The sequence below is a fragment of the Lasioglossum baleicum genome, chromosome 6 (assembly GCF_051020765.1).
Source record: "Lasioglossum baleicum chromosome 6, iyLasBale1, whole genome shotgun sequence".
NCBI lineage: Eukaryota > Metazoa > Arthropoda > Insecta > Hymenoptera > Halictidae > Lasioglossum > Lasioglossum baleicum.
This window is the reverse complement of record NC_134934.1, coordinates 7170588-7190098: the sequence shown is the minus strand read 5'-3', so window position 1 is coordinate 7190098 and position 19511 is coordinate 7170588. Positions and strand designations below refer to the sequence as shown.

The following is a 19511-nucleotide window of genomic DNA, read 5'->3' as shown; positions in this document are numbered from 1 at the left end:
AATATGGAAATTACGTTACAAGTTCTAAATTAGTGTTCCATTTTTCAAACATTGAAAATAAAGATGTAGATCATTCAGAACGAGGACACTGCTCCTAAATCATAAATACTACCCTCCCTAAGCGTGCAAGACATTACAGCGCTAATATTTATATGTATTCAAAAAACATACTTCATTATATTTGTAAAGTGTTTTATACAAATGTATGCTATATAAACCAAACCTGGTTTACAGCATCAATAAATAAATAATAAATAAAGATGTATAGATTTTTATTTCACAATTGTTTCTTCATTACCGCCCTCTACGTCCGTTTATTTTATCGTTACATCCGGTGTTGGTGGCCTCTACGCGCCATTTTCTCTTCACGTCTGGCATCCTGGCCTGGCACAGGCATCACCTGGCATCCCTGGCAATTGCCAGCCTGGCATCACTGTATGACTGTATGCGACGCTAACGAAAACGTCATAACGTGACTGTAAGGAGGAATTCTATAATCTTTTTACGGTCTTTATCATGGAAAGTCCGAAACGTGTATCTATGTCCGTGCTCTCGATCGAGCAAAAGATAGAAATTCTGCGACATTTAGAGTGCGGCATTTCCGTGTCAAGAATTGCCAATGAATATAATATCCACCCGAGCACGGTGCGAAAAATTCGTCGACGGGGAATGCCTGCGTTCCAGGGTATTGATGTACGAACAAGAAAGAGGATTCGTAAGCCAGTATACGAAGATTTAGATATAAAATTATATTTATGGTTCGTGCAATCAAAGACCCTGGGAATTCCAATTACTGATCTTTTGTTGCAAGAGAAGGCGCTTCAGATAAGTCAGGAACTCGGAAGTTCGTCTTCGTTCAAAGCAAGTCACGGCTGGCTTTGGAAGTTTAAAAATCGGCATAATATACGTTTGTTAAGCCCCTCTTCTGAGAGAGAATGCATGGACGAGCCAGCTGCCGAGAATTTCACGAAAGAGTTTCACAAGAAGGTCGAAAGAGATGAACTACAGTGGGAGCATATTTACAACATGAGCGAAACAGGACTTATATGGAAAGCAATCCCGGCGAAATCATTGCTGCATTGCGTGGAACAAAAGCTCGAAGGGAAAAAGTTACGAAAAGATCGTGTAATCGTATGTTTGTGTACGAACGCGACTGGTACGCATAAATTAAAACCAGTCATCATCAATAAATTTAGGAATCCAAGAGCATTAAAGTATTACAGAACTCAGATGCCAGTCGTATATAAATCTCAACTCGGAGGGTCGATGGATCAGGGAACATTTATGGACTGGTATGTCAATGATTTCAAGCCTGCTGTGCAAAGATACCAACTAGAGCACGGTATACATGAAAAAGTTGTACTTGTATTGGACGATTGTTGGAGGCATAAATTGGTTTCAACAGAACGCCGTGTAGATGATCAATTTCAGATCGTGTTTTTACCTCCGCACACCACCACCCTTCTACAGCCGATGAATCAAGGCATAATAACTAAGGTAAAAAAAGCATTTAGACATAAAATGTTGCGTCGGTTAATAGCATCGAATGGATTAAAGGAATTTTATAGCAAATACACGATCAAAGATTGTATACAATTATTGCATGAATCATGGATAGAACTTAGTCCTAGAATAATTAGAAATTGTTGGAATAATATAAGAAAATCTTCTGAAGAAGTAACAATGAAACAAGAGCTTATTGAACAAGACGAAGGGGATGAAATGTTAGAGGAAGTAGGTACCACGTACGGTGATAACAAAGAGTATGTTCATAGTATTATATCTGCAATGACAGAACCTGGCATGAATAGTTCCGACGATGAGACTCAAGTTGAAGAAGGTGGGGAAGTATATGTGGAGGAAAGAGGAGAAGAACAAGAGTTAGAGAAAGAAGAAGAACATGAACAAGAACTAGGGGAAGAAATGAATGGACACAATATCTCTGTACACGATGCAAATATGTATAGAGAAAATGATATTCAGTTCGAGATAACGCAAGCTTTTGAAATTTTGAAGAGGCATGCAGTAACGAGACCACAATATTTGAAGACTTTATTACACGGTTTAAAACAAGCATTGGTTAGAGAAGGAATCTTGAAAACTAATAAAAGCACATAGAATGCAGCGTGTAAGATTTTATTTTCTCAATTCATCTTGGAATCATTTAAATTTTACATGTTTTATATACGTGATTTGCAGGACGAGTGGGAACTATTGAGAAGATATTTTTCATGAAATAATGCATAGCTGAAAACAATTTTTTCAAAACACGAGGTCCAAGTTATTATTCTGAATTTATTTATTTAATGACAATCGTCAGTCTTAGTTAACAACTTTCCATCGAGTTTACCCATTTATTCTATGTTGTAGATACTATAAATGAGCCGTTATTTTTTAAAGTGGTATAAGCCCGTTTATTCATACATTGACACATTACGGATTCGTGTTTGGATAAAGTTTCGTTTCCAGAATTGCAAGGGTGCGATTTCTCTATAATGCAAAGGTGGGGTTCTTCAGTAGTCAAAAGCGCTAGATAAATGATCAATCTATGCCGCGATCGCCCTCAAAAGTCCTATTTTTACGTTTACAGCATATAGTTGTCACAGCTTTATGAAAATAGCTACATGCGCAGCCTTTATGCTTCCAAATAATGCAAGTTACGTCTCATAAACGTAATAAATAGGATTTTTGAGGGCGATCGCGGCCTAAATTGATCTTTTATTTAGCGCTTTTCACTACTAAAAAACGCCATCTTTGTATTATCGAGAAATGAGAAGGCGCATTCCGTATCCTTGCAATTCTGGAAACAAGTCTACTCCCTTAACTTATTTTTTTCCAAAAGTGGACTTATACCGCTTTAAAAAAACTGGCTCAAATATTGATATCGAAATGGAAAAATTAATCCATACATGCGGATAACAATGCTCAAAATTTATTTGAAGCCCATCCATAAAGATTTATGTAAGTTAGACATTACAGTAAACATTGAGATAATTAATACAAAATTATAACATAATTTATTATCTGGAATGTAATTTACAGTTTAGAAACACAAGAATACATCGTGGATGTGGCTGTGGATTGCTGTTCAAGAACAGTGTTGGATGAAAACAATGATTAGAGGATATAATTAATTAATATATTTATCTAAATTAATTTATTTCAGATAGTACCTCGCGTCATGCAGGTTTGGATAAGTATTATGTTATTATTTGTATTTATTCGTGTTAAATAAAAACTAAAAAATATTTGACTATTACAAAATTTTAATGTTTGAAGTAGTACCCCGATAAATAGAGTGATTGTTTAAATTTGTTAAACATCTATAGTTCATTCGCTAATATAGTAGCACGTAGAGATTAGGTCAGTATACAGTATACTTGATGATGTATTTGGATTTTTAATCATTCAAAATTGCAATTTGATACCTTTTAATCTCATCATATTTTGTCCGTCAATAAATCCAATTGTTTGTATCAACAATTTTTTAAATGGTAGTTTACATGTTTACATATACACACCGGTAGTACTAAAATATCTCGGAAGAGGGTATTCCAGGGTATTCGCGCCGTTTATTTACTTTTCACGTGTACAATACAATTTGACATTTGGCAAGTTCGATTTTACTTAATTAGAAATTTCGATGTAAAAATGACACCAAGTTCTACTAAACAATACTTCGTGTATTCTAATTTATTGATAATTTTAATTCTTCAAAATGTAGTGGTTTGTCAGGAATTAAATGCTGAAATTTCATTAACGACAAAGGGAGAAGGATTTCATAGGTTAGGTAGTAGCAATTTTATTATATGTAAATACGTTGTATGTAGCATTTTTGGATGTTCTGTTTTTAAAATGATAATGTGTTGTTTTAAAGTGATTATTGTTTCTAAAATGCCAATTTTAAATTATAGTATTATAATTATATTAAATCAATTATTTATATAAGTATTTATTGTCTTTTAACACAATCATTTTACAGGTTTTTAATGTATGAAATAAATTTTAATGATTTAATCGATGACTGTTATATTGCACTTTATTTACGATTACCACCTGCCTTATATACTAGTATAGATGAACTTAATGATGTAAAACGATTAGAAAGTGTAAGTAACTAAATTATTATTCCAACGATGGTTGAAATTTGATGCTATAATGCTTGTTGAAAATGATGATGAGAGTTCTTATTATTTTTATTCTTTTAATTTATATTACAATTCATTACATTTTAGAGTACTATGTGTGCTGCAGGAGAAACTAATGTTGAATTATTTATGGAGAAAGCAGACTTTCAACATGTAACGATTTGTTCACCTTTGACTAGCAAGAAATTTCATTTCAACTTCCCTATTCACCAGCGCTATCAGTACGCTAGTGGCACTAATGAATATGTGAATGTTACTTTGCCAAAACCAAATTTACTTTTGGGTTGTAAAAATAGAATCAAGGAATACAGGATTTCTACAATTGACTTGTGTTCTCCCTGTGTAGAAGTTGCAAATAAATGGAGAGAGATTCCATATGTTATGGTAAATAGTAAATCTTGTCATATAAAATCATTTTATTTCTTAATTGTCTATATTAGAATATATTTCAAACTTAACATACTTTTTTTCAGGACAGTGAAAATGTTACATGGACAATACCTGTTGGTAACTCATCTATATTAACTACAGTCACCTACACTACACTGCTATCAACATTTTTAGGTTCATTGTTCCTTATGCGAACAATTTGTAGATCCGCATTTGTTAGACACAAGAAGGAAGAATAATATACACACAACTAATAATACAATCGGAAAGAGTTCGTGTCTAATTTGTGAGTAATGCAGAAATTTTTTATATTGAAAATAAACAGGAATTTGATTGATTTTTACTGGAATTTTTGTTTCATTATTGTTAACATATTCACATTTATAATAAGTACATGGCATGGTACATAAAAGGTAATAATCTTTTTCTTAATCTTATAGTACGATAATTTTTATTAGCAGTTTCTTTTATAACTAAACAAAATGTCTTCTGTTCATTTTAATTTAATATAACTTTTATTTTTCATATCTAATCTCTTTTTCCTCGTATTTGTTTATTAATTTTGATAATACTAGATCAGTTTGAATCGTGGTACTTTCCCTCCGCAAGTAGACATACCAACATTCCAAAATATAAAATACAATTTCGTGAATTTCGTAGTCAATTTTTGTAAATATGTAAATAATTTTGTTCGGCAGTGTAGATAAGAGGCAGTGTAGACAGATTTGTTCAAATATGTAAATGATATCTATCTTTTTATTCAACATATCTTGTTGAAAATGTAAAACCAGCCCTAAGTTCTTGAGCTCACCACACAGCGCTGCAATAAAGACAAATTCTCGTTTGCTTCTCTGATTGGTAGAATACAGTGATGAGTACATGAATGCAATAGTTAGTTTACCAATCAATAATTAGTACGAGTTTAGACTTTGCGTGGATTTGTGGTAATGTGGACAAAAGTTTATGCCGGCTTCCATACTGGCATCTGCCACACCACAATCACAACTTTGAAACGTGGATCTGCCGACGCAGATTCGTTTACACAAAGGAGACGTATGGGACATTTAAAATAATTGTTAAATATGGAGTACATATACCGGTTACCGTTCACAGTCTTGGAAGTACCCAATTTAAAGTTAAAAAGACCGTCATGGTTTGTGAAACCGAGTGCTATGGTTGTCTTTTCATTCATACTTTTATCGTATTTCCTAGTAACAGGAGGTTAGAATTATAATATATATATAAAAATATATTTCTAATAATTTCATTCTGTATATAACATTTATGAAATTTATTTTGCTAAAGGTATTATATACGATGTAATTGTGGAACCACCAAGCGTAGGATCAACAACCGATGAGCATGGACATACACGACCTGTACGTAAGCATAATAAACGAAAAATGTTATATTGGGTTGGAACGAAAGTTCGTAGCATTTGTAAATTAAAATTGAAAGCTGAAATTCAGATATTTATTCATAGATTTATTCAATGGCATATTTTTACTTTTTGCCATTTTCGAGGTAACTTCTTGTATTATTGAATAAGCGTATGAATAAATACCTTAATTTTATCCTTGATTCTTAATTTGAAAACGCTACGAACTTTCTTTCCAACCCAATACTTCTAGCAGCTGTGCTGTAACAACTATGTATTTATTGCATTCTAGGTAGCATTTATGCCATATCGTGTAAATGGTCAATACATCATGGAAGGACTAGCTTCTAGTTTCTTGTTTACGTTAGGAGGAATTGGCTTTATAGTACTTGATCAAACACATAATCCATCAACTCCAAAATTAAACAGGATTTTATTAATATGTGTTGGATTTATCAGTGTTATCGTGTCATTTGCTACCTGCTGGATTTTCATGAGGATGAAGCTACCGTAAGATTAAAATGAGAATATTTTTTGTTAGTTGTATATATAAAATATACAAGATACAGTATATTATAGAATGAGTAGCAACAGCTCCGTTTGCCAGTTGTGACAACTCATGAGTAGACAGCGGATTTTATGCATTTATGGCAAGAATGAGTAGGTGTAATTTAATACAGTGAAAACATTAGTCACTCCAGTTTGTTGCAATTCCGGTGGAAAATTTTTATTTTGCATGAAGATCCGCTGTCTACTCATGAAATACCCAGGTATTTTTGTTCTTTCTGGGTATCACATGGGTACTCGGGTACCCGTGTATCTCACATACTCTGGCAAAGGTACTAGCTCTATTGCTTATGTACTTATGTTGGTAAAATAATAATGTTAACCATGTTTCTTTTTAGGGGATACCTGCAGTCATAATATTAGTCTACAGTACTATTCACTTTTTACATGTGAACAATATAACATATTGTGAGTCAAGTGTATTACATTATTCCATCGCATATTAGGGATACTAAAAGGAATGCAATTTGTACATAAAATGATAATAAAAATATTTTTCAAATATCTATAAAAAAAAAAGAACGGATTGTTGTGCTAATCTTTTTTTCTTATCCTACTTTATTGAAGTTCTTTATAAGAAAAATGACAACATAAAAGAATTTCAAATTCGTATTATACATATTTAAATATGCACGTGTATCGAAATTTTCATTTAAATAAAAACTTAAATAACAAAGAATTGTAGAGGTATATGAAACACTCGGAAAAATTTTCAGAGTTTTATGCTGTACTTCTGTATTACATACTTTGTAATGTTGACCTCGAAACTCTCGGGCAACAGGGTTAAGAATAGAAGTCACATTCGACTGCAACAATGTAACATTGTACAATGTGTCGGTTTATAGGTACTACATACAATACATACAGAAAAAATTGATATTATATCGCACATAATGTGTATCACATATTGTTTCATTTTTTAAAATGATTATTCATAATAAGTCAAGCTTAGAAATTCTCGACTTTTGTACAGAATTAAAAAAGTTCAATATTTTTTATTTCATATACGATGTAAAAATTGAGGTATTTTTTTGTTTTTATTATTATTTTCAAAATGATTTTTTATTAATTCCTTTACTACACTATGTAATTATTCCTATTGGGAAATTAAATATCCCCACATTTCTCATGATAACGGTTATCATGGCAGGAAGTATTCATTTTTCTAATTTACTGTGAATATCCGATTTTAGCGACATACACGTTGAAACGTCATTCGTAGTGTTTCGTTATGTATAAAATAGTTTAAATGGTTTGTAATAAAAAATCTGCTAAATTTTTTTATTTAAATACAATCTAAATTCATTTATATGGTTTTTTGAAAAAATTACGGACATCATCCTGAAAATTTTTATAAGAAATCATTAAGGGAACGTATAAACATGTCCATTATTACGTTATTGTGCATAATATTACAACCGAGCCAAATTCAAGCCGAGAAAGATGACTCAAGCCTCAAGGCTTCGTTGAGTTCGCTTTGCGGTCGACGTTGGCCCGGTTTATCTCCGGCCAATTCCGAAATAATCTTAGATTCGGTCTCTCCTGCTCTTACATCGAGGCCTATCGTCTCGGACTCCGTTATCTTTTCCTTGTTTTCTCCGCACACGCATCTTTAATATAACTATTAACGTATTTGGTTATATGATTGAGTTGTTAGCAGTAATTTACGAACGAGGATTTCTTGTGCAAAATAAATAAAAAATGTGGAGGAACGAATTTTAATTGAAGACTTTGTTTCTGAAAAAATTAAGTCTGAAAAGTCTCCGGTCGGAAGAAGTAGAAACGGTGGGCCATGAACAGACACGTCAGCTCAGACCTGTCGTTCCATTTCGCCCTATATGTGCAAAAGTGATGATTTGATTACTTAGGATACAGCAAATAATAATATATAAAATTACAATACAAAAACGATATATAAAACTATTTTTTGGTATGACTTATTAAGTTTTTCAATATTCAAATAATTTTCGATTTATTCCGAGGGGTAGAGCAAGTATTGGATAGTTGAAAAACGATGGAAATTATATAACTAATTAGAAAACGTTTGTAAAATTTTGTTTATGATAAGAGAGTATGGTGAAGAATTATGCAAAAGTAGTTTGGGATCATAATTTTTAAATCCGAAAATACAAGATGATATTATAGTGGAAACTAAATGTACATTATACGCACTGTTGAGGTTATGTAAACGCTTTTCGTTGTTTGTATCAAAGCACAAGTAATTTATTAAGTGTAGAATAAAAATACGTAACGGTTATGTTCTTTAACAAAAATAAAACTATTTAATTGCAACGATATAAGAAGGATTAAAATGAATTTTCAATAACATCATAAATATACTTTGCGAGGCGCGAAACTATCTTGAACCGGAAGTCGTAATCTAAATGGCGCGCAGAAATGACGTCAATCACCTGCTTTGTTATGTGGTAACTAGGTCCGTGGTGGTAACCAGACTCTTCAAATAAAGAGCGGGTAAATCGAATTGCAATAATAATATTTTCCTTATAATTAAATTCGGTAGACCAAAAACAACGAAATCAAAAATGGTATGTAGTGAAGGGATAATGAAGAAGTTACGACACATGACAGAGATGAATTGGACATCGGTTAATTGTTGTGGAAAACTTGAAACATCTCCATTTATCTATCTATACATATATAACAGACATTCTTATCAAAAAGGATTTATCGGCAATGTAGAATGAAAATCAAGAATAAAGAATCTGCGGTTTTGACTTCAGTTTTTAGTTATCAATAGACAGCGGATTTTATGCAATGGCAAAAATGAGTAGGTGTAATTTGAGACAGCAAAAACACTCGACGAATTTAAAGACACTGTTATCATATTTTCAACCTATTAAACATATTAAGTAGGAGAATATATTTTTTTATTTCACTTCATTTTATTGTAATTCAGGTAGAAAATTTTTATTTCGCATAAAGATCCGCTGTCTGTAGTTATCAGTGATTAAAAATTTGCCTAGAACGCGGCAACCCACTCAACAGGGGAGTATGTTGGGTAAATGACGGAGGCGGTTTTCTTTAAAAAAATATATTTCGATACCACGCATACTAACTTGGAAAAATCAAAAAATTTTTAATGGCAGGCCAATATTTTGCAATATGCTCGATTTGTAACACAATAGTGTTGCGTTTACAATAAAAAAGAAGAACATCTTGTTCTTAGCTCTCGTAACGGTTGCAATGCTACGTAATGCAATTACGTTGGATCAGGTCAGTCTGACGTTATATTACGTAGCGCAGTCGAAAAATGCTGACTAGCGCGCTTAGCATTCCGCGGTCACTGCCCGCGGCTCTTGGCCTACTGACAGGCGCATATGTATAAAACGTGTTAATTTTGCAGCACATCAATTCGTCTACATGGCAGGATCAATCAGAATTTTCTAAATTCGTTTGATTACTAACCGTGTTGCCAGGCTTTCCAGTATACCCGAAGTCTTCCATTTAGGGAAACGAACTTTGACAAAGCGCAATAAACGAGATCCATGGCTTACGCAAGCTGCAATTGTCAATCAGTTGGTTGTCTGTCAGGAAACTGCGAGAAAACACTAACTTCTAGACAGTTCAGGACCTCTTACCTAATAGATACCTTAGACGACGTGCCTGGGGTCTATGAAACAATTTAGAGCTGACTATATTATACAGGGTGGCATAGCAATCATGGTATAAATAGGAAAGGGGTAGTTCTATTTAAAAAAATAAGCTACATATAGGCTACGGTCTATGAACAACATTTAGAGCTCACCACTATACAGGGTGTCTCAGTATTTATGGTATAAATAGGAAAGGGATGAGCCTATTGTAAAAAACAAACTGACGATAGGCTAGGGATTATGAACAAAATTTGAGGCTCACTATATATTGTTCAATGTGTAAAAAAGAGATGAGCTTGTTTTAAAAAATAAATTGAAAATAGATTAGGGTCTATAAACAAAAGTTAGAGCTTATTATTATACAGGGTGTCTCGATATCCGTAGTACAAATAGGAGAAAAGGGTGGTTGTATTTAAAAAAATTATGAACGAAATGGATAAAAAAAACAGCTCATTATTATACAGGATGTCTCATTATTCAAGGTAAATAGGAAAAAGATGAGCCTATGTTACAAAATAAATTGAAAATAGATTATAGGGTCTTTAAACAAAAGTTAGAGCTTATTATTATACAGGGTGTCTCAGTATCCATAGTACAAATAGGAAAGGGGTGGTTCTATTTAGAAAAATAAGCTCCATATAGGCTAGGGTCTATGAACAACATATAGAGTTCACTATTACACAGGGTGTCTCGGTATTTATGATACAAGTAAGAAAGGGATGAGCCTATTATAAAAAATAAACTGAAAATAAGCTAGGGTCTATGAACAAAATTTAAGGCTCACTATTATACAGGGTGTTTCGGTATTCATGGTATAAATAGGAAAGGGGTGGTTCTATTTAAAAAAATAAACCGCAAATAGACTAAGGTCTATGAACAAAATTTAGAGCTTATACACGGTGTCTCAGTATTCATTCATGATATAAATAGGAAAGGAGTGGTTCTATTTAAAAAAAATAAGCTGAAAATAGACCAGATGAGTCTCTATGAAAAAAGATGTAGACCCAACAATTATAGAGGGTGTCTCGGTATAAATATTGAGAGGATAATTCTAATTAAAAAAATAAACTGAAAATAGGATATAAAATTGTTTTTGGCGGCTAATCTTCTTTCAAGATGGATGGTTTTATAATTTGTCCAATACAGTGTGTTATGTAATATCATAGTAACTCTTATGACAATTATTAGACGGCTTTTTATTAAGTTTTCGATGTGCGTACATTATGAATCGATCAAATGAAATATTTTTATATAAAATAACATTTATATAGACTGGACACATCGCATAAGACTGTGATGTTGCGAGTCCTACTTGTCCGAATTAAACAATTGTATCTGTATAATATAGAAAATATAAATTACAATATGAGTACTTCATATTTCATTTTGCACGAAAAAGAGGAACAGGAGGTTATCCTTTAATCATTGTTCTATGCTGTTTCGGTGTTCACGAACGAGCGCACCTTTATATAGATTCGCCGATTAATTACACTTGAGGTTTTTATGTGCGAATGTATTGGACTTGTAAAAGGAGCGTGCGTTGTCTCAACAGTCTCGCAATAAACATCCGTATGGCATCCGCCCGCGTCAGAATCTTAATTTACCAGGCGAGTTGCGTAACCGATCTATTTTTATGCATTCCGAATCTCGCTGGTGTGTACGTATCCATAGAATTTCCAATCTTGATTAAAACAATGCCATTTGTAGCTCGCTACGCATAATAAGTATAGAATAACACCGGCGGAGGCTGTGCGCAACTTATCACGAAAAGCGGAATCCGCCGACGAAATAATTCGCCGCTGTGCAAACACATCGACCATGTATCGGGGTTTAGGAGACCCTAGAACTTTTTATTTTTGGATATACCTACGCCAGCTTCGCACCAACGTTTAGCCATTGCAGTTTGTCATAAAGAAAATCTTATACTCAGACGTGGCAGCATGTTCTTACCGAAATGCTTTTTCAAATAAAAAATCAAATGCAGCAAACATTCGTTTGCCCCAATAAAAAGTAAACATGAAATCTTCAGCTTTCTTTACACATGAATTATGTTAGAATTGTAGGTTGTCTGTATTTATTTATTTATTGAAACTGGATAAATCTTCCAACTGGATAATACAATTATTTATTTGAACTTAATATATCTATTATTACTTAATTTTATTTATCAATAGAACAGAGCTCTCCTTAAATGTACCCTGTGTGTTGTTAAAAATACAATGCTCTGTATTTTTATTGTATCGTCCACCTGTAAATTGTTGCATAGTACGAAAAGTTTTAGGAATAATGAACTGGCTTATGGCAGGTAAGTATAATAATTTTATACTAGAATGAGTGTAGAGAGAGAGAGAGAGAGAGAGATACAACTGGAATAAGCAAAATACACAACACTATGGCACGCACGATGAATCATTGGCTACGAATCCTTTGGAGCAGTTGCGAAAGCGAATATAAATTTTTCACGCCAGCCTGAAAAAGTTTTGGCATGACGTCAATAGTAGGTGCAAATTGGACTGCAGTTTTCAACGTGATGCATTTCCAGGCCTCTGAACAAGAAATATGAAGCTAGCTTTCTATACCAGAAAAACACGCGTTAATGAGGATATGGATCCAAAGCTTGCAAGGGATGCAGGCGAAATGAAGCTGTACGATCTGAAATTAATGTGGTGGTGTGCTATCAGTGCCAAGTCTCGTTTAGATCTAATTTATCAAGTTTAATGAAAAACTTACTGATACGTATAAATTTGTTAATTAAATTCTGTTGGGGTTGTAGAAAGGAAGACGTTCACTCTCGTTGGATTAATATAGGGTGGCTGATTAAAGGGAACCAGTGTCTGACGATGTGTGTTGCGCGATTTACGTCACGAATATTTGACGCAATAAACCCCGCTTTACACAAATGATTGTAGAAGGTTACACGGTCGTTTCCGTTTTCCACCGATAGGACAGAAATAATTCATGTTTCCTTCGAACGCTCAGAGGGAAAATGTCGTCTCGAGGCTGCGAGTGCTCGCATCAGTTCGTCCAATTAATTTTTCTAGGAATGCAAGCAATTTCTCCAGAACGAATCACCTACCCAATCGAAATCGATATTAATATTATAGTCACTCGAATCTCACCAAACTGATATAATTTTGGTAATAATGGACTGTCAATTATTTTAGGTTTAAAAATTAATTATTGTACTGATATATCGAGTATACTAATTAGTATCTGCGAGATGTAAGGTGGATAAAAGCGTAACCATACAATAATGAAGATGACAGCTAGACTTTATGCATTCATGACAAAAACGAGGAAGCGAGAGATTTAAAACATTAAAAATATTAACATAAATATTTGCATTATATTGAAATTAGTAATGAAAGATTGCAATCGATTCACAACATTTTTATTTTATATAAAGATCCACAGCACAATAATAAGCGTAAAGTAAATTGTCGTTTCATTAAATAAGTAATATTGATGTCATGACATTTATACGGTCCCACAGTTAATGTCTTAATTATTTCTAACACGATTGTGTTACCTCTAGAATATTATAAAGACCTTGTAGACTGCATAAAAGTGGCAACTGTCCTTCTGGACGGACTGCAACATTAGCAACATTAATAAAGGCTAATCCAGGTGATTCACCGGTATGAGGTGTAAGCAGAATGAGTTATGCAATTGGAACGGATTATGTTTCTTGTTTTGTTCGAGGCGGAAGAAATTTACACAGATATAAATAGGTTTAGCTTTCTGTGACTTTAATAACTTTTGCGGGTGCAACGATGCATTTAAAATATTCTCTTTTTTCTTGAAAATATAGCAGCTCTGTTATATTATTCACGGACATTAAAATAAAACATTAATATTCTCTTGACAGCGTGCAAGTTTAATTGTTCATAGACGTGTGAAGAAAATGTTAGAGTGTTCGAATTGGCAAAAAGCTGATCTAAATTTTTGTTTTTAATCGATTTTGAGGAGCAGTAGGTAGATAGAAGATAGAAAAGATCAAGTTAAATGGAAATGTATTTCTACGTTTAATAAATTTAACAAGTCAGCAATAATATAAAAATATTCTCAGCAATAATATAAAAAGTTCATGTAACGATTCGCAGCCTAATTATTAAATTGCACACTTCCAAGTGACATTCCGCTGAGTGTCAGACAATGTGAACCGTTCAAATATAACGAATGTCTAACACATTACTTCAGATTTTCAAGAATAATGTTGGACATTCATTTTATCGGACATTGGATGTGACAACGAGAAACTGTGCCAGTCCGTTCCTCCGGTCCAGACACGGCTCGATTAGATACTTGTCTACCGAGTAAACTAAAAAATTGATTTATCACAAGGAACACCTAAGAGAATCTACCGACAGTGGATATCATGTAAAAAACTATGTTGTTTTAATCTATAAGATGTTCGAGAACTGTACGATGAATTGTAAGAAAATTTTCTTGTTGTAATTCGGAATTTGTTGTTAAGAAAATGTTACCGTTTGAATATGTAGGCTTCCGGGAAGATGAGGAATCGAGTGAGTGGGATTCGAACACTTTATCTCGAGATTTGTCGACTGGCCAGCCGTGCTTTATCACGGACACGTTACTCTACTTCACGTTTCCTAATCCCCTAACACTTTCTAATGATCTCACAGGCACATTTTCAATTTATGTTTATGGTCAAATATAGGGAAATATGATCAATACACGTATTTTATGCATTTCTGGTAAACATTATTTTCAATTCATTCAATGATATACAATTAATTCAGAAAAAGAAATGTCAATTATATCATTATGTAGAAACTATAGTAATCGTATCGCCTACAAAAAGATTCAAGATTATTACTAGACTGCAGACTTTACGCGTTTATAGTAAAAATAGGCCGATGCAATTTGGAAGGGTACACAAGTTGAAAGGATATCGATGTATTATTTTCAGCTGTTTGAGATCATGAAAGAAGGAAAAAAATTTTATTTTAAATAAAGATCCGCAGGCTAGTTATTACGCAAATGGTTGTTAATAAAATATAATTTTGTAAAAGCTCTTATAATTGATTATCTTTAGGCTGCGGATCTTTATGTATGTAAGACTTCAAGAAAATTCCACAGAATTTAATACGATTTTTATTTATTTCAGATCTCTATAAATGCTATAATGCCGAATTATCGATTACCAGATGTTAATTACAATTAATCTCCATTATCACTGAAAATAATATTTTATTCGTTCCCACTTTTTTGAAATTTTCCTGCAAAAATCAAAAATTGCATAAACATCCGAAGTCTAATTGTTACCATGAATTGTGTAATTGTAATTGAAAGATCGATTACAAGGCAGTGGTAATGTTTTTTAAGGTATGTTCTATGAATCAGAGTAATACTAACGACACGGTCATTCATTATTGTCCCATTCTGCGCATAGGGGATTAAAAGCGCCAACTAGATATAAACGCCTATTAGGATATGAATCAAGAATTTCCACACTTGCGACTGCCAGAGGAGGCACACGCGGAATGTAAACAGCTGCGAACGTAATGAATGTTCATCGAAATGGCAGTCTTCTGGAATAATTGTGTCTGACAACGCATTCGTGGCAGCGATAAGAATTCCATTCAATCTAGAAAAATGACTAATAGATCGATTATTATGATAGATGTCCCATCCGAGAATATAACAATCGCGTACTGCATACTACGCCATTTTCCTGAATATTAGGAGTAGTTTAGATTAATAAAAATAGACAGGTGTACTATGATATATCGAATCAAATGTGTGCGTATCAAATGTAGTATGTAATTCTTGAATGAATCACGTGTGTATTTCATACAGCTCTAAGGTTCTTCAAGCTACATGCTTATGCACACATTCATCGCCTTCTTTTAGAATTGCCAGTGTATCACATGTGTTCTTAAATTGTGCGTTGATTGAAAAGTTGTTGTATATAAAAATTAGATAATTATAATTTTTACGTTGACATAATACTGATGCAAGAGAGCTTCCATTAGAAAGGTAAAGACATTCTGTAACCCTGACAGCAAGACAATAAAAATTGTATCTCCTGCATTCCAACGGATCTATAAATATTGAAGCACAAATGTTTCTTTCAACATTTCAATATGAAGTCAATAGTTTTGGCAATATTTCAATCGACGCGCATCATTGGACATCTTCATAAATTGGTTATTTTACTACTCTCGCGAGTCGTGTGAAAAGTTTCATTTTTGGTGACGGTGTAACATACAGAGGATTTATTTCGCTTCACTTTTGTGCAACACAATTTTCACACAAATTTTGTATGCAGAGTAACTTGGACCAATGTGGTCGAAGTTACAATATTACACAATGTATGTACAAGTTAAATATTTCTTAGCAGGTAAATAATGTACTCAAAATTGTCTTTCATACGTTGAGTGAATCACAAATTAATTACAGACTAAACTAACATTGAGTCTGTGTATACAATAATGTATACACACACAAGTTCAATATTTGTATTCATGTGAACAATTTTCCCCAGAAATGTCGCTCACATTTCTCTCCAATTAATTACATGTGATTTGAAATAGATTGTTATCATGTCTCCGATATTTCGAATGAATCAGACCCTTCCAAATGAATTATCTTTAATTAGAAACGGATTTTATATGAATTGCCTATTATTGTGACTGAGAATGGTTAGTATATCATTCCGAATTATTTTTGGAAGAAAAGGATAAACATGGAACTTACTAAAGCTGATAGTGAGTTGGTGACTGAGACACGTATTTGCTTACTTAACTATCGAAGGTATAAACGACTATACTTCTGTCGGTCCGTTGGTCAGTTGTGTTGCAGGCAGGTGTAAATGTTTTCAATTATTATTTCCCAGTCACAACAAATACCGGAACGATGTTTGCGAAGGGGGCAACGTCGATGCGTGTCCGTCAGGTTTGTATTGGCGTCTTTCGACTTTGATGGGCCGATGATTAGACGGGATTTTTTCTGTTTATTGATTTGGAGTGAGTTCGTCCTAGAAACTTCGCTCGTATTTCTTACGACGAGCACAGATGCCACGAGGGACCGCGAGTGATTTCGGTGCCGCGGAGTATTAATAGACAGGCAAAGACGGGTATTCCTGACTGTTCGTACGTTCCTACCTTCGATTGCTGCCGATCACAGTTACTGAAAATTTCATTGAAATCATTAGAATTGAGTGGAGTCGCCGGCAGTTGCTCGATGACTGCACTTAACACGGTTAAGTGGGTCGCCGGCTCATTATTCAGTTACGAATCCCGACCAGTGACAAGAAATTCAGACATTTCTTCTGCATTATGAAATTCATAAATTTTTTTCTACATGTGTTTCACGTCGTTTCGACCTCTTGGTTATTAGCTATAGCTTGGTCTAGTTATTTATATTTCTTTTCATGCAAATTATATTTCATTGTAAAGTGTAGTTTCCTTTAGGAATTTAATTTTTTACTAAGTAGCTGTGTAAAACCTAATAAAGTTTCCTAGAATTTGTTGTTGAGATCATTGTGGAGCTGCTCGCCATTTTATTTAGAAGTTTCTGATTCTTGACGTCGTCAATATGGCGGCGTGCGTCTTCAAATGGTCATATACTTCGATAAAGTAAAAAACATATGCAACTGATGAGAAAGAAAATATACGTATGTAAGTATCAAGCTTTTACCAACAATTTTGGAAGATAAAATTATGTTTAAAAAAGTGCAATAAATCCACTTGTGTGCCTGTAATTGGTGGTTTGAATTTCATTTATTCTATCCGGAAGCGAGCTCTTATCCGAAAATACAAAATGGCAAATATTTACTGGTGAAAAAATGATGGCAGGTTCAAGTATGTGAATTTCGAAGCCAAATAGATGTTTATGAAAAGCAGTACGGTAATTATATTTCTAAGCGGAAGTATAACTTAAAACAGATGCCAAATCTGTGAAATATAGGTTTCCTATTCGCGATTATGCAGTCCACGAAATAGCTAAATAATAATATATGTATGTACACCCTTGAAGGTTATTTTCTCGTATCGAACGTGCCGAAATTACATCGTGTAATTATAGAAGCACTCGGTTTAAAAGTCCGTAGGGCGTTTTTGTAATGAATCTTGGCCTATAGTCACAGAACTGCTCGAGAATGTACAGCAATAGTGACAGTTCGCTGAAACGTAAGAATCATGCAATATGAGAGATAGAAAACAACACTTAACCCTTTGCACTTCGAATTATTTTTCACAATTTTGTTGCCAACAACTCGCTACTATTTTAAGTGTTTTATTTGAAATTTAATTCAAAGGACAGTTCCTTGACTGCTACCTATGTTAAATAATTTTTTTTCACTAATCATATTAAATATAGCTCTCAAACTTTGTTGTAATTTATATTTGTGGAACTTTTATCTGTGTTTTTAACTAAAAATTAAAAACCCGTTTTATTTACAATTTTCTTTCTCTGATGTCGAGTCACACTCGACGAAGGAGTGCAAAGAGTTAATTATAATTGTATGAACGTTTGATTGACGATTTTCATTAAAAAATGTACATTAATGTTGAATGTGTATACATAATTAAAGTTTAACGTATTTTATGCTAGAATGCTGATTCAGCTTCGTTTCTAAAAAATTTCAAGAGTTATTTGAGAATCGCATATAGAAATCACTCGTGTATATAGTTAGTATAATTGTTATTGTTGTTGTACTTCAGAGAGAGACACGCTGAGACTTATCTCGCGACAGATTCGTTGCTTTCCATGTCTGGCTACTCGCGTACTATTACTACTGCGTACACAAAAAACTGTCATCGATGAGACACTTACCTTTCCTGAATGATGCATTAATATTAATTTAGGTTATAGATAAATTCAATATATAAATTCAAATTCATTGGGAATTCCTTTTACACACATTGCTTCATGAATGCTTTGACATTTGAGGCTTTCAGTGAGTGACAGTAGTAATTGTTGCTTGTAGCATTTATAGTTGTGTTCACGACAAGCGTTTATAAATGATCAGCAGGTACATGTGCAAGAATAATAAGTGCGATTATAGTAGTTAGAAAATAATAATTTTAAAAACTGCTTTCATTGTATTTTTAACATTTGTTTTTTTTGTCACGGCAATCTTTCATTTACACTTGCATGTCCAAAGACAATTCTCCAGAAAATAATATTTTGCAAATAATGTCAACAAAAAATTTTATTTCAACAAAGCCGGTTCAGTGATAAGTCTCACACATGTTTCCCTTTATAATTGATATTTGGTCAAACACACAACATCGGTAAAAATGTAATATTTCGAAAAAGTGACTTTTCAAGTTTATACCAAAATGTACAACTTTAAAATTCTATAACACATCCACGAACAAAACCATCATTCATACAACGTCCTTATTTGGACTTGTCAAGTATTACCAGTATGCTTTCGCATTA

General features: G+C 33.3%; 2 protein-coding genes across 2 annotated transcripts; both read left to right on the top strand.

Moving 5' to 3' along the window:
- The first annotated feature begins 3653 nt into the window (after nucleotides 1-3653).
- On the top strand, nucleotides 3654-5155 carry LOC143209351 (uncharacterized). The gene is made up of 4 exons (XM_076424843.1): nucleotides 3654-3790; nucleotides 3983-4109; nucleotides 4236-4532; nucleotides 4622-5155. Exons 2-4 carry the CDS (start codon nucleotides 3990-3992, stop codon nucleotides 4775-4777), a joined length of 573 nt encoding a protein of 190 aa, XP_076280958.1. The 5' UTR covers nucleotides 3654-3790; nucleotides 3983-3989; the 3' UTR covers nucleotides 4778-5155.
- Nucleotides 5156-5302: 147 nt separating this feature from the next.
- On the top strand, nucleotides 5303-7002 carry LOC143209354 (oligosaccharyltransferase complex subunit ostc-A). The gene is made up of 4 exons (XM_076424848.1): nucleotides 5303-5759; nucleotides 5844-5917; nucleotides 6209-6426; nucleotides 6822-7002. The coding sequence occupies exons 1-4, from the start codon at nucleotides 5621-5623 to the stop codon at nucleotides 6838-6840; spliced, it is 450 nt and encodes a 149-aa protein (XP_076280963.1). The 5' UTR covers nucleotides 5303-5620; the 3' UTR covers nucleotides 6841-7002.
- The last annotated feature ends 12509 nt before the right edge of the window (nucleotides 7003-19511 follow it).

Bases quoted from the DNA above. Each gene is read 5' to 3' on its own strand.
- LOC143209351 (XM_076424843.1), top strand. From the start codon at position 3,990: ATGTATGAAATAAATTTTAATGATTTAATCGATGACTGTTATATTGCA. The intron at 4,110-4,235 runs GTAAGTAACTAA...ATTACATTTTAG, and splicing joins ATGTAAAACGATTAGAAAGT to AGTACTATGTGTGCTGCAGG. The intron at 4,533-4,621 runs GTAAATAGTAAA...ACTTTTTTTCAG, and splicing joins GAGAGATTCCATATGTTATG to GACAGTGAAAATGTTACATG.
- LOC143209354 (XM_076424848.1), top strand. From the start codon at position 5,621: ATGGAGTACATATACCGGTTACCGTTCACAGTCTTGGAAGTACCCAAT. The intron at 5,760-5,843 runs GTTAGAATTATA...ATTTTGCTAAAG, and splicing joins GTATTTCCTAGTAACAGGAG to GTATTATATACGATGTAATT. The intron at 5,918-6,208 runs GTACGTAAGCAT...ATTGCATTCTAG, and splicing joins AGCATGGACATACACGACCT to GTAGCATTTATGCCATATCG.